The 14,494-nt window shown below is 25.5% G+C and overlaps 5 protein-coding genes across 6 annotated transcripts; 3 read left to right on the top strand and 2 right to left on the bottom strand.

The window, feature by feature from the left end:
- Positions 1-456: 456 nt before the first annotated feature.
- On the top strand, positions 457-1,099 carry OCT59_021261 (histone H2A; the record flags this gene model as incomplete). The annotated part of the gene is made up of 3 exons (XM_025329143.2): positions 457-522; positions 653-959; positions 1,047-1,099. The coding sequence occupies 3 exons, from the start codon at positions 457-459 to the stop codon at positions 1,097-1,099; spliced, it is 426 nt and encodes a 141-aa protein (XP_025188324.1).
- Positions 1,100-2,356: 1,257 nt separating this feature from the next.
- OCT59_021260 (uncharacterized protein) lies at positions 2,357-4,380 on the top strand (the record flags this gene model as incomplete). 2 transcript variants are annotated; one of them, XM_066149748.1, is made up of 8 exons in its annotated part: positions 2,357-2,830; positions 2,905-3,280; positions 3,587-3,775; positions 3,862-3,903; positions 3,986-4,033; positions 4,107-4,148; positions 4,219-4,272; positions 4,340-4,380. In XM_066149748.1, the coding sequence occupies 8 exons, from the start codon at positions 2,357-2,359 to the stop codon at positions 4,378-4,380; spliced, it is 1,266 nt and encodes a 421-aa protein (XP_065990623.1). The 2 variants fall into 2 exon arrangements, with proteins under 2 accessions (XP_065990623.1, XP_065990622.1); XM_066149747.1 differs by lacking the exons at positions 2,357-2,830; positions 2,905-3,280 and having other exon boundaries at positions 3,580-3,775.
- Positions 4,381-6,339: 1,959 nt separating this feature from the next.
- Positions 6,340-8,042, bottom strand: OCT59_021259 (uncharacterized protein). Its single transcript, XM_066149745.1, has 2 exons — positions 7,788-8,042; positions 6,340-7,697 (listed from the first exon to the last, which is right to left on the bottom strand). The coding sequence occupies exons 1-2, from the start codon at positions 8,030-8,032 to the stop codon at positions 6,539-6,541; spliced, it is 1,404 nt and encodes a 467-aa protein (XP_065990621.1). The 5' UTR covers positions 8,033-8,042; the 3' UTR covers positions 6,340-6,538.
- Positions 8,043-8,856: 814 nt separating this feature from the next.
- OCT59_021258 (uncharacterized protein) lies at positions 8,857-10,737 on the top strand (the record flags this gene model as incomplete). The annotated part of the gene is made up of 3 exons (XM_025313050.2): positions 8,857-9,113; positions 9,185-10,403; positions 10,702-10,737. The coding sequence occupies 3 exons, from the start codon at positions 8,857-8,859 to the stop codon at positions 10,735-10,737; spliced, it is 1,512 nt and encodes a 503-aa protein (XP_025188326.2).
- A 2,381-nt stretch (positions 10,738-13,118) lies between these two features.
- Positions 13,119-13,874, bottom strand: OCT59_021257 (uncharacterized protein; the record flags this gene model as incomplete). Its single annotated transcript, XM_066149744.1, has 5 exons — positions 13,119-13,156; positions 13,230-13,274; positions 13,346-13,402; positions 13,497-13,592; positions 13,667-13,874. The coding sequence occupies 5 exons, from the start codon at positions 13,872-13,874 to the stop codon at positions 13,119-13,121; spliced, it is 444 nt and encodes a 147-aa protein (XP_065990620.1).
- Between the last annotated feature and the right edge of the window lie 620 nt (positions 13,875-14,494).

Raw genomic sequence — 14,494 nt, 5'->3', positions numbered from 1 at the left:
ATCATAATGATCGTATAATTTTCTGGTAATGGAAGTTGGTGTTGTTTTATCAACGTTATGTGTAACATATTATTAGATTCAATACATCATTATTGCGTAAGGTTGAAGGTCGGAATTCAACTTTTACGCAGTATCTTCAATATAATGATAGAACGTGAGAATCTTATTTATTAAACTACTAGTTTAATTTATTAAAATTATCATCATACATTTGTAATTTTCCCAATGATATAATTGGTAAGTTAGAAATTAAATTTGCATGAAATATGAGGTATTAATAATATGATTAATTATATTAATCTTACAAATTCTCATACTATAAAAAAAAAATTTTAATGATAAAGGAAATAAAAAGAATCATATTAATTTTGATAAACTTATATTCACTTTATATATTTTTTTTTTTTAACAAAAAAAAAAGATAAATTCGTTTAAATAATAAAAATTAAAAAAAAAATGAATGGATCAAGTATTGGAAAAAATGAATCAAAATCAAAAAAGAAATTTTCAAGAACTACAAAAGTATGTTTTGTTATCAAAAAAAAAAAATAAATAAAGTATTTCAATTAAATTAAAATTCTCACTTTCAAAAGAAAAAAATTCTCTAATTAATATATCGATTACCTCATTATTAAAAACTATAATTTTACAGGCTGGTCTCCAATTTCCAGTTGGACGTATTCATCGTTTTCTTCGAAAAGGAAATTATTCATCACGTATTGGTACCAGTGCACCCGTCTACCTTGCTGCGACTATTGAATATTTGATAGCTGAAATAGTTGAACTTGCTGGTAATGCTGCTCATGATAACAAGAAATCTAGAATTATTCCTCGTCATTTACAATTGGCCATTCGTAATGATGATGAATTAAGTAAATTATTTGGTCACATTACAATTGCTCAAGGTGGTGTCTTGCCTAATATTCACAAATGCTTATTACCAAAGCAAACCAGAAAAAGTAAGCTTATGATTATATTCGTTTTATTTTATTTTATTTTATTTTAAAAATTAATTAATGATTTATTTAATTTTATTATTGTAATAGGTGAAAAAAATGTTCCTCAACATTCTGAAGTGATTGAGGAATTTGAAGAATAGTAAACAATTAGTTTACTATATATTTGAATTATATATCATAAAAATGTTAAATCTTTTTAAATTTCACTATATTCTAATTTTTAAAATGTATGATGTATTTCTGCTTTAGCAAAATTATCACTTTTATTATTACAAATAAAGTTATTTAGAACAAAATGTTCTATCGCACGAAGATCCTTTAGACGAACGGATATCATCATTGGACATTATTGTTTTTGTTTTAAATAATATTAGCGTTAAACGTTATCATTAAAATTAAGTTCTGGCTTATAATAATTCCAGATATGAAAAACTTGAAAAAATTGTGTAAAACTAAATCCACTCAAATAAAATACCGCTATAAAACAAAATTTTTAAGAAAATATTACAAGCCGGAACATTTCTAATTATAGACACGCCGATCCATTTCCAGACGACATTTAGATCAAATTTGGTGAGCAAAAATTAGTTTTAAGATGGTCAGAATGGTGAACAAATATTAGATCATTATTTTCCATATTTTATTGTTCAACTGCAATCACATGTTTAAATTACAATTTTAAGTAACCCATTTTTAGTATAAGGCCAAGAAAATTTTATCATTTTAATATTAACTAATTCAATTGACTATGATGAAATGTCGCAACGTAACAGTTAAAAAATAAAAAGTATAAATTCACCAATATATATATTCAATATATTATTGATGTTCCATTCATTGCTTGTTATTTAAATATGCGTAACAATTTTGCATTTTTGAGTAAAAATTCATATTTATAAAGGTTTATAATTATTATAATTTTCATATACAGTATGTAACATAAATAAAAACATATTCATGAATTATCTTTTTTTTTTTAGCAATCATTGATTTTTTATTTCTTGTTTTTAAACAAGGATTCATAATAATGAGAAATGCGAATGTTTGTAAAACGGATCCACAATTAATAGTACGTTAGTTGTATGTATCACGTAATACAATGATATTCATTGGAAGGTTGGAAGCTCTGATTCTTCCAAATTCCAACACTACTTCTATTCCAAATTAAGTCATTGGAAGTTTCTAAGAATGTTACTGTTAGTAAGACTAAATAGTTTCTTGCATCCTATGGAAGATTTCTTAGAAAATTATATTTCCATTAGAAACTTCTTAGAAATCACATATAGAATTATAGAATTTGAAAACCGAATTCCTTGTTTAACAAGGACATTTTTAAAGACGTATATATAAGATAGTTTTTGAAAAACTGAAAGGCTAATTTTCCTTTATAAAAAAACATGGAACAAATAACAAATTATGAATGTAAAACTGATTTTATATTGCCAAACAATACGTCTTTAATTCAACTTACACAAACCATTGTTAAATCAAAATACAAAAAGAGAAAATGTAACGAATGTAATAAAAGAAGGAAACCTGCAAAAAAAAGTCATCTGATTTGTCATGTTTGTTATGAAGTAAAGAGATATAATGTAAAACAAAGTGGAAACAAAGTTATTGATGATTTTATCAGAAATACTCAAATTAGTCTAGTTAAAAATGCAGGAAAAATGGAATTTGTTCCTTATGATCAATTCAAAAACATAGAATTTATTGCTGAAGGAGGATTTAGTAAAGTTTATAAAGCCATTTGGATTAAAGGTCCAGTTAGGGGTTGGAATTATAGAAGTAGCAATCGTTTGGGTAATTATCCAGTAGTCCTCAAAAAACTTAATAATTCTAATAACATCACATCTAAGGAGTTGAACGAGGTAAATATTCTATTTAAACCAAAAAGTTCCAATTTAAAATAAACAAATTAATTACTAAACTTTTTAAATTATAGCTCAAGGTATATTATAACTATTCTTCAAAACAGAAAAATGATTATTACAAGTATCATACTAATAATAATTATGTATGCAAATATTTTGGAATTACTCAGGATCCTAATTCTCAAAATATAATGATTATCATGCCATATTATGATTCAGGTGATCTGATCAATTATATAACTAATTGTTTTTATGATGTTGGTTGGCGTAAAAAGTTAGCAAAATTGAAAAAAATAATGCAAGGACTTGCCAATATACATGACGCAAATATTATCCATAGGGATTTCCACAGCGGAAATATCTTTATTGGTAATAAAAATATTGTATTTGTTGATAAAATAACAATAGGTGATTTGGGTATAAGTAAATCTACAACTGAATCTTCATGTAATGAAAATTATGGAATTATCCCTTATATGGCTCCGGAGATTTTTCAAGGAAAAAAATATACTAAAGCTTCAGATATATATAGTTTTGGAATAATTATGTGGGAATTAATGACAGGTAGAAGACCTTTTTGGGATCGAAATCATGATACAGAACTTATTATTGAAATTTTTGATGGTTTACGACCACCTATTGTAACAAATGCACCTAACGGCTATATTGAATTAATGAAAGAATGCTGGCATTCCGATCCAGAAAAAAGGCCACATGCCACTGATATATATGACAAAATTGATAAAATGAAAGACGAGGAATGGAAAAATTCCTGTAATAAAAACCCAACCGAAATTGTAAAATCATCAGATATTGGACCTGTAACGACTAATAACCCAAATGCAATTTACAAGAGTAGAAATTTAAGCGGCATGATCAGTACTGCAATGTCTTTAAGGAGTTTAAGAAGTCATCAATCTATTAACTTAGGAAATATAGCAGGTTTGGTATATTATGTAAAAAAATTGTATCCATAATATACATAATATTTAGCTTTTGATTTTATTTATTTTAAATTAATTATTTAGAACAATTTAATTATTATCGGAAAAACAACAAGACATCTACTGGTAACTATTAATAATTTATTTATTTATTTTTTTTTTGTCAATTTATGTAAATATTAATGACTGTATATTATTCCTTTTAAAGGTAAAAGAAAATATGAAAATGATTTAATTGAAGACAAAAATGATAGTGGTATGATATAAAATTGAATTATGTTGACAATCTATTAAACTCATGATACAAATTAATATTTTATACTATGTAGGTTCCATTAAAAGAAAAAAATTATTTGAAAATAAAAATAATGGTGACTATTTTTTATTAATAATATATTAATTTCATAATTATGATTTAATCAAATTTAATATTATCTTTAGATTATCTTTCAGAAGAAATCAAATTTGATATCGATATAAATTTTAATAATAATGGTAAGCAAATATACTATTTTCTTGTTGCTTACATGAAAATATTAACATAATTTTGATTAATATATAGAATATATTACCATAGAAAATGATTTCGATATTAATCTTTGAGTATAATTTTAATGAACATTAGGATATTATGAAATTTTCAGGTAAACACATTTGGTGATTCTACGAATATATAATTTTCATTTTTAAAAGCAATCAATTTAAAACAATATGGATATGTATATTTTAAAAATATTAGGTATTATAAATATAGGCACTTGATTATTTGATTTTATTGGGCAAAGAAATGATACTTATTTGAAATAGACTATTTAATAACTTAGCTCTTATTAAAATTTTAATAATAAATATCTATACTATTATAACGGTCTAACAGAATTAAATATTTAAAATTTAGTATTAAATTTTAGCACACATGATTTGTTTAACTCTAATGAAAGAACAAACTATTTTGGAAAGAATTATTGTATTAGCTGTAACAATGATTTCAAACTTCAATATATGATCTTATAATTAATGATATTTATTAAAAATTTTCGACGTTCAAAAAAAAAATCTGCCAGAGGAGACAAAAAATAAAGGTCTGAAACAAGTACAATAAATCCCTGAATGATCAAGGAAAGAAGCAATAAATGAAAAAGACCAATCAAAAAGAAGTGATTCCTTTTCTTAAAATATCCGTTTCTATTCTTGGCTTTATGATCGCCTTTCATTAATATAAATTAAATATAAATTAGATTTTTGATCTTTTTTTTGTACGTCCGGAAATGATAACAAGAATAGTAGCTCCAAAAGTGGCAGAGGGTTACATAAACTGTGAGTTCATAGATCTTATGTGGTATAGGCGCATAGCTTAATATTTTACTTTTTACTAAGTTGTAATCTTTCTTTGTTTTTTCAGAGTTCCAGCTTTTAAATAAATAAACAAATAAAACTTTCATGAGTATCTGAAATTTATAGTAGAAAATACTATTCGTCATATAATATTTGTCACATGTACGCCACACTTAATTCCAGCCGAATGTCGTAATGTTAGTCATTTTTGGACATTATTTTGTGATTATGCTTGTCTTAATAATAAATAATTAAAAATGTAATTAAATTTCTAGTTTTTAAAAAAATCTTCAATTGTATTAAGCTCCAAATTGCTCATGAATAGTAGATTTAGATTTTTCACTTAATGGTTGATTGGACTATTCAAGGAAGCATTATTGGTTCATTAAGTGCTCAAATAATCAAATTATTTGAGAAAGTCGTTCTATACGCGATTCTAAAGCGTATCATTATAATTTATTTAAAGGCTTTAATCGTTAATATCAACCTATTCCGTACGTGATATAATTTATAACTAATACTGGCTAAGGATATTCGTATGTTAGTAGAAATTTTTTAGGGTTTACATCTTTTTTGACAATTGGTTAAACAGAAGTAATATGTTTATACAAGATTTTCTTCAATTTTTTAAATGCTTTGTATAGATGCACTATCTTGTAATTTTTATATAAGGATATTTTTTAAAAGAATTGCGTAAGGGACGCCCAAAGAAAAAATCTTCATACTTGTTGCCTCACTAGGCGAACTATATGACCATCTGCCGCGCCATCAACTTAGTTGAAAGCAAATTTTAGAGTTTCATAAAAGAAATGATTTATAGGTTCAACATCGATCTCTTTATGTACAGTAAAATTTTGCGAAATTAAGAGATTTCATTATATTCCTTTTATGATAATAAAAAAAAATCCTGGTAAATCACTATACGGGATTTTTTTTTTTGTAGTGCACAATATCAACTATTTATAATAAAATAAAAAATGTGATTCAAATTAATTTATTGATATTTGCATATGATACAATATAATCAACATACGACAAATTATACCTTTCTATAATAAATAGCGTCTAGTTATTAAAAAAATTCACATTAATTTTTTTACTAATTGATTTAAAACTCATTCAATTAAACCAATTAAAGAAATTAAAGTTAACTCTTGTAATACTTTGCAAATGAACGCAAATGAATGCAAATAACGATTATCTATTTGCTATTATTTTTTTTTTTTTAAAAAAAACTGCTTAGCGACCCAGAAAGACAGAATTTTTATTTAATATCCTATAGGAATCAATACTAACAAAATAAAATATGAATACAAGTAAAATAAAATATGAATGAAAAAAATACCATTATTATATAAAGGCTAATTATCGTTACAAATAATATGAAATAATACCAAATACCAAAATTTTGAATTTAATATAAATCTTACACAATTTGAAATACTTCAAATTCTGCTAAATATAAATCATTGAATGCTCCAATATCCTTCTCATAAGAACGTTTTGTACAACTAATTCTTAATTCATTAGTAAGAAAATCTCTATACAGTTCCAAGTCAACATTAAATGTTGGGGGACAAGTACTGCGTTTTCCATTATGTATAGCTTTCTTTTCTTCCTTCACACGACTTAAAATATAATTATCGATACTATTATTACTAAAGGAGAATATAAAACTATCTTTAGTAACGCCAAAACTACCATCAAATTTCCATTCAGTCGGATTATATCCTCCAAGGATTTCATTGCTGTTTTTCACTTTAATAACTGTTATGGTGCGAGATTTATTTTTGCAAATCTCTTGAAATTTATCGGAGTGCTCATTATCACGGGATTCGCGATATAATAATTTGAATTCGTATGAAGTTGGTAACTCGTCGGTATCTTCTAATCGATCAATCCATTTTGAAATTAATTCAGCATGATGAAATGTAATTATTTTAGAATCAATATTATTTGAATCATCAATTTCTTTATTTTCTTCAATTATACGGGGTACTGATTCTTTACCATCATTATCTACAAAATATTCTAATAAATCATTATATAATTCCCTTGGTAAGATTTTTTTATAAGGTTTAACTTTTTTCAAAAATTCATTTGAAGCTAAATTTTGAAATCTAATAAAAGGAACACATTGTTGCAAAGTGTTCTTTAAAATATTGAAATCATCTTCTGAAAAGCTAGTAGGATTAGAAGGAAGTTCCGGATTTTGAGCGAGTCCCCATTTAATTACATGTTCCCAAATTTGAACTTCACTCATTTGAAGATTATCATTTTGAATAAGTGTAATCAAAAGTTTCTTTGGAATTGAAAGAAATTTTTGCGAACTGAATATTTTGTTTGGTTCTTTAGAAATTAAATCTTCGCAATATTTTTTAAGTTTTAAGAAAGAGTCATTTTCAAAACTTATCTGACATATCAAATCAAAATTTTGTTCCATCCAATTCGTTTCATTTTCAATTAAAAAAGATTCTAAATATGGTATTAATTCATGAAGATTAAGTTCATTCGCAGCAACCATAATTTTAACGATAACTGAATTATCATATTCTTCCAAAGAAATTTTTCCCCCATAGATATACCTAATTAAACGACAATATAAGTTAATAATAAAATAAAAAAAAATAAAATATTAAGATTAAATATTATAATTAATTCTTTTTTTTTTTTACCTTAAGACTATTTGAAAAGTTTCGGGTGAAATATTTGGTAATTTAATGTTTGTCAAAGTTCCGTCATTTTTCTTTTCATTGGTTGATAAAATTCCTCTAAAATAAGAAGAACGATAATTCAAAATAACCATATGAGCTCGGAATACTTCACTACCAACTTCAATTGTGATATCATAATATTGCTCATCGTTTAATATTTCAAGTAAATTTTGGGATAATTTTGGTAAAAGTTTATCATCAATCATTGTAATCTTCCAAAAAAAAAAGAAAAAAAAATTGAGTAACTGCACCCCAGCCAAATGATTGGCGTAATTTATAAGCTAGATTTGCACGTGATTTCATTTGCGTAAGCATCTGCTGCGCATCAACTTGTCGATCACATTATATAAAGTAAAATCGAAATAATTCTCTCGATAATAATAATTATTTTTTTTTTTTTGATATACTATTGAGGCTATACTAATTTTCGCCCCAGGTTTCCATTGGATCCGACGTGGAATTAGCTCGGATTCCATATAATGACGGCAGAAGTCATGGGTCCGGATGCTTACAAATTGATTACAAATTGATTACAAATCAAAAAATTCCAGATGTTGATCAATAGGACTCGGTTCACCAGCCAGAATCAACGGCGGAAGAACGAATATTAGTATAGCCAAAGTATTCCAGTCTAGATATTTATTATTAGATGATATAATAACCGATAAAAATAAACTATATAAATAAGGTAATAATGTTAAATTTTACGTTATTCAAACTTTAGCGTGATGCACAATGACGATCCATTCAATTAATTTATTTTTTTTTTTACGGTTGTTTCTAATTTTATTAATAAAATGTAAATATCATGTGCACAATAATCATTTTCCTTACTACGATAGAAATTTAGTACATGAAATGTGAACTCCACCTTGTTATGTAATTAAATTTTTGTGCGTTGTGAACAAGAATTATTTTAGCAATTCGATTCATTCCAATTCTGGAACTTGTGTTACTATATAAGGTTTAATCTTTCACAATTTAAGACTAATTTTTTTTTTGAAACTTATTCCTTTTCGTTACGATTATAATGAATGAAAATAAATTTTTACCAAAATTATCACAAAATTTGCTTGAAATTTTGGATGACGATGAATATTATGACATTACAATTGAAGTTGGTAATGACCCTTACGTAAGAATATTCCGTGCTCATATAATTATTTTAAATTATCGTTCACCTTATTTGAGAAGAATTTTATCAACTAATAAAAAGAAAAATGATGAAACTTTGGTTAATATTAAATTACCAAATATTTTACCCGAAACTTTTCAAATAATTCTTAGGTAAGTAATTTATAAATACGTTATTATTTTTTAATAAATTTATTCTTAATTTACGTTAAAATAATATTTAGGTATATTTATGGTGGAAAGATTTTGTTAGAAGAATGTGATACTTCAGACATTATTAAAATTTTGATCAGCGCAAATGAATTAAGTCTTCAAGAACTAGTTCCCCATTTACAATCTTTTTTAATTAGAAACAAGACAAATTGGTTAGAACAAAATTTAAGTTCAATATATCAATTAAGTTTTGAAAATGATTCTTTCTTGGACCTTCGAATGTTTTGTACAAATTTAATATCTGAACAACCAGAAAAAATTTTTAATTCACCTGACTTTACTTCAATTCCAGAAAAATGTTTAATCTCTATTATTCAAAATAATAATATTGATATGAGTACGGTTCAAGTTTGGGATTATGTACTTAAATGGGGTGTTGCTCAAAATCCTGAACTTTCTTCGGATTATACAAGTTTTTCAAATGATGATTTTAACGCTTTAAGAAATACTTTGCAGAAATGTATTTCTTTTATTGGATTTACTGATTTTACTCATAAAGAGTTCTTGCATAAGGTTCACCCATACAAAAAGATTATTCCTGAAGAAATGTATGAAAGTTTGATTGAATATTTTTTGGATCATGATTGTAATCAACCAGAACCGCGGATAATTAGAGGAATTAGTAATCAAAGCGATATCAATTCAAATCCACGGATAATCGGAACCAGTAATCAAGGTAACGACAATCAAGAGCCCTCATTATCACGGGTAATTAAAAGCACTAGCAATCAAAATAATGACAATCCAGACCCAGAGATATTTCCAGTACGAGGGTTATTCGAAAGTACCAGCAATCAGAATAATGACATTCCAGACCCAGAGGTATTTTCAGAGCTAACAATATCCAGAAGAACTAGTAATCAAAGTAACGACAATCCAGAACCAGAGATACTTCCAAGACGACGAAAGGCACGACAGCGGAAATCAAAAAGAGCTAGTAATCAAAGTAACAACAATCCAGAACCAGGGGCAATTCCAGGGTTATTTAGAAGAAGTATTGATCAAAGCGACAAGAATCCAGAACCAAGGGTAATTCCAGGGTCATTTAGAAGTAGTAGTAATCGAAGTAACAACAATCCAATAATAATTCCAGGGGCATTTAGTGATCAAAGTGATAACAATCCAAAACCAGGGGTAATAATTCCAGGGGCATTTAGTGATCAAAATCCAAAACCAGAGGTAATTCCAGGGGCATTTAATGATCAAAGTAACAACAATCCAAAACCAAAGGTAAGAATTCCAGGGGGATTTTATAGTGAATATAATGGAAATATGCTTTTTTAAGTGAAAATAGCAGTTAATAAGTTAAAAATAGAATTTAGGAAGCCAAGAAAATATCGTAATTATAGAAAAAATGATGTTTTGTAATCTACATTTTTTAACAATTATAACTATGCAAACTAAATTTGCCGCTAGTAACTACATGATTGAGTTTTTATTACTGGCCGAGTTTTTTTGAGTGTTTACGTGTTTTGTCAATAAAATTATAAATATACAATTAATTTGATCTTATTATTATAACATCTAGTGTCATCTACCAGTAGATGAACAATATTCATTTTAACATACTATTTAAAGATTATTTATTAGATAATACGATTGCAAGCAATTCTATTTTTTAGCGTTTTGCAGCTAAAAATCTTTCGCTTGTTTTCGTTTAATATGAGAATTATTCATAACAATAATTCTGATGATATTAATTTGAATTACAAAACTGACAATAATTTATCTCTAATATATTTTTCCGTTATATTTTCTTTATCTGCTTCTTTTATGGTTTTATATCCAAATAATTTTGTTCTCTAAATCTCCGATTTTCTCTTACATAATCTAACTCGTGCATTTTTTGCATTAACCATAATACTTCTCGATTTTTAATTTCTTATATTATTTTTGATCTTACTGCTCTCATTCTTTTCAGATCTTCCCAAATTGGAATATGTTCTCTGTATCATTCTTTTCTTTGATATTTGAATCGTATAATGTATTGAAAGTTACATTCATATTAATGCTTCTCTTCTTTGTCCTCTTATTACTGAACCAATATTCAGCTCATATAATGTAATATTACATATTGTACATCGGTCATATTCTCCTGTCTTTATTGATGAATTTATTCCTTACAATGTCCGAATCGTGGTTCTGGTTCTTTTATGTTTTTATTTTCCTTATTTTTACCTTTTTGGCTATTTGAGCTTATGAAGGTTGTATTTGTTGTCTTGATTGTACTGTACCTTCGTTCTTTTTGTTTGTTTTTCTTTTTGTTTTTCTAAAATCCTTTTTCTCCTATAAATTTTTTCTTGTAAAATACTCTAATGCTTTACCATGAAATAATTCTATGGTAATTTTGCTTTATCATGTCACTTTTTTCGACATTCGTAACATACAAAATGAATTTTATCTGAACATAAATAGAAATAATTATAGTGGATCTGTTTACCACATCCACAACAACGTGTTGCTGGCCATAGTTGTCATCCCAGCTCTTTTGCCTGTTTTCTCTTTCCATCTTTTCGTTCTTTCCAGACCACATCCACATTCAAATCTTCGTTGATTTGAACATTTCGATCTTACATTCTTACTGTCCTTGTAATACACATTTAATACATTCTTCTTCGAGTAATTTGATTGTGGGCATTGTTCTTATAATGCAATAATTAAGTTGTAATTAAATATCTTGTATTTTAATTTTGTTTTATTTGTCAAATTCTTTTGTCAAATTCTTTTTTACTCGTGATTTTTTATCATGTGAATAATATCATGTGATATTGCAGCAATCATGCTTTAATTATCGCTATGGGAAAGATTATAAGTTCTACTTCCAATTAAGTAGTCGGAAGGTTCTAAGAATTTTTCAGTAGGTAGGACTAAAAAAACTTTGCATGTTACGAAAGATTTCTTAGAAAATTACATTACCATTAAAATTTATCAGAAATTAATAAAATTCGAAAAAAGAATTCCTTATATAATTAACTAGTGATGACTGATGATGTTTAATAAATCAAGTTTCTTTACCATGTGATATTACAAAAACAATTATGTAAAATTTACTAACTTTCCCTATAAAATAGCCTACAAGTCTCTTTAGACACTTTTGTCGACTTTGGACAATGCGTTTCTATTATACTAGTAATATAATGTTTTTGCAATTTGTATTTTAATCTAATATTAAGATCCTTTACTTGTTAGCTTTTTATTGAAACCGAAAAAAACTCTTTTTGTATTATGGCATTTTATAACTTTCTTCTGCAGTAAGTTTATTGAAAAAAATTATCTTCGCAAAAAAAAGAAAGAAATTTAAATGATGTTGCCATTATTTATTTTTTTTCCTACGCCAAAAAAAAAAATTAATTAATTAACAATTTCAACAAAATCTGTAAACTTTTCAAAAGTATAAAAATTTTAAGGTATATTATAAAGGTTAGGTTAAAAAAGTTGTTAGAATTAAATAGAAATAATTCAGTACTATATAAAAGAATAATAGATAATCTAAATATTAAATTTAGTTCTCTTATATGAATCTTAATGTGATGAATTAAAAAAATGTTATCAATATTATAATCATGGACGATTTAGTCCATATATTTTTAGTAATAAAAAAGTTTTATTATATGAATCAAAAATATAAGATAATAAATGAATAAATACATATTACAAATTAAACAACAATAAGACCAATATAATTTGAAATTTTATCTAACATTATTCCTATTTTTAATTTATATTTATCAATATATTTAATAAATTATTCAAAAACTGCAATTCACTAATTATTGAAAAGAAAAAAAAACAGAAAAAAACAATTGCTTTTAAATCATAAGAAAGCCTCCTTTCCACTAAAGATTAATGATAGTTAAAAATTTAAACTATAATGGCGAAAAAAAAAAAAATACTTAAAAATATAAATTTTACAGTAACTTAAATAGCAAATAATTATAAATTGGTCTAAATTTTTTCTTTGCCTTTAGATTTGTTATTTTGTTCTAAAAAATGAACAGGTAAAATAAGTATATTATAAATAACTCTGTTTTTTATTTGTGTTTAAGAAATAGTTACCATCTTGATGAATGTTCAACTGAGAAATATCAACTTGAAGTGATTCTATTTAATGGATAAAAAATTAGTGTTTTTTAAATAAATAATCTGAATATTTTTTTTTTATTAATCAATACCCGAAGAATTCATATTAATCATATTATCACTTTTTTCGTAAGAATAGTTAGAATTATCTGGATCCAGAAAAAAATTTTTTTATTAATTTTAAATGAAAAAAGTATTAATTTGTAATTTATAATTAATTTTATTATTTTTAAAAAAACATACTTGAGGGTTCCATGTTAATATTGTCATTTTTTTTATAATTTTTTAATTCAAGAAAATTATTATTTTTCAATTGAGAAATATCAATTTGTAAGGATTCTATTTAATAATTAAAATCTTATTAGTTTTATTTACAATTAAACATGAAATTTTTATTTTTAATAAAAAAATACCTGAAAATTTCACGCTAATTATATTATCATTTTCTTCATAATAATCATCAGAATTTTTTGGCTCAGGAAGATTATTATAATTAAGTAATCTACTGGTATAAATAGCTTCTGAATGAGCTTTATATGATACTCCTAAATTTGTTGAAGATTTACTGTTACTTGATGAACTGTTGTTTATTTTATCTGCTCCTTTAATTTGTTTTTGCATTTTTGTATAATTACTAAGATCACTAACATACAATAAATCACTTGATTCTTTAAGCCATTGGCTTAAAGTTTTTTTAATTTCTTCTGCATTTGGTCGATTTAATGGATTTGCATCCAAGCATTTTTTAATTAGATGTACAATCAATTTTGGTACTTTAATATTAAACCTTGGTCTAAGTCCCTCACAAATTTTTTTTGCTAAACTTATGTCATGGCTTACATCATAATATGGAGGTAATCCAGAAATTACTTCATACATAATTATACCAAAACTATAAATATCTGCAGCTTTGGTATAATTTTGACCTCGTATAATTTCAGGGGCAATATAAGGTAAAACGCCATAAACACTATTTTTTATATTTTTTGATGCATTATAATCTGCAGGTTTACATAATCCTAAATCGGTTATACAAGTAAGATTTTTGCGCCTTAGTAAATTACCAATATGCAAATCTCGATGAATTAATTTTTTTTCATGAATAACTTTAAGTCCATGTGCGATGCTATGTAAGTAATTGATCTTATCATTCCATTTTAATTCATTATAATTAGTATCTAAATAATTTCGTAAATTTCCATGCTCTGCATAATCCAAAACCATAATGTAATTTTTTTCTT

This window comes from Rhizophagus irregularis, chromosome 3 (assembly GCF_026210795.1).
Source record: "Rhizophagus irregularis chromosome 3, complete sequence".
Taxonomy (NCBI): domain Eukaryota; kingdom Fungi; phylum Glomeromycota; class Glomeromycetes; order Glomerales; family Glomeraceae; genus Rhizophagus; species Rhizophagus irregularis.
The sequence above is the reverse complement of the archived record's forward strand: the minus strand, read 5'-3'. Positions and strand labels throughout refer to the sequence as shown.

What these genes read in the sequence shown, in the direction of transcription:
- OCT59_021259 (XM_066149745.1), bottom strand. Translation starts at nt 8,032, where the DNA reads ATGATTGATGATAAACTTTTACCAAAATTATCCCAAAATTTACTTGAA. An exon ending in ACTTTTCAAATAGTCTTAAG is followed by an intron (nt 7,698 to 7,787) that starts GTAAAAAAAAAA and finishes TCGTTTAATTAG; the next exon opens with GTATATCTATGGGGGAAAAA.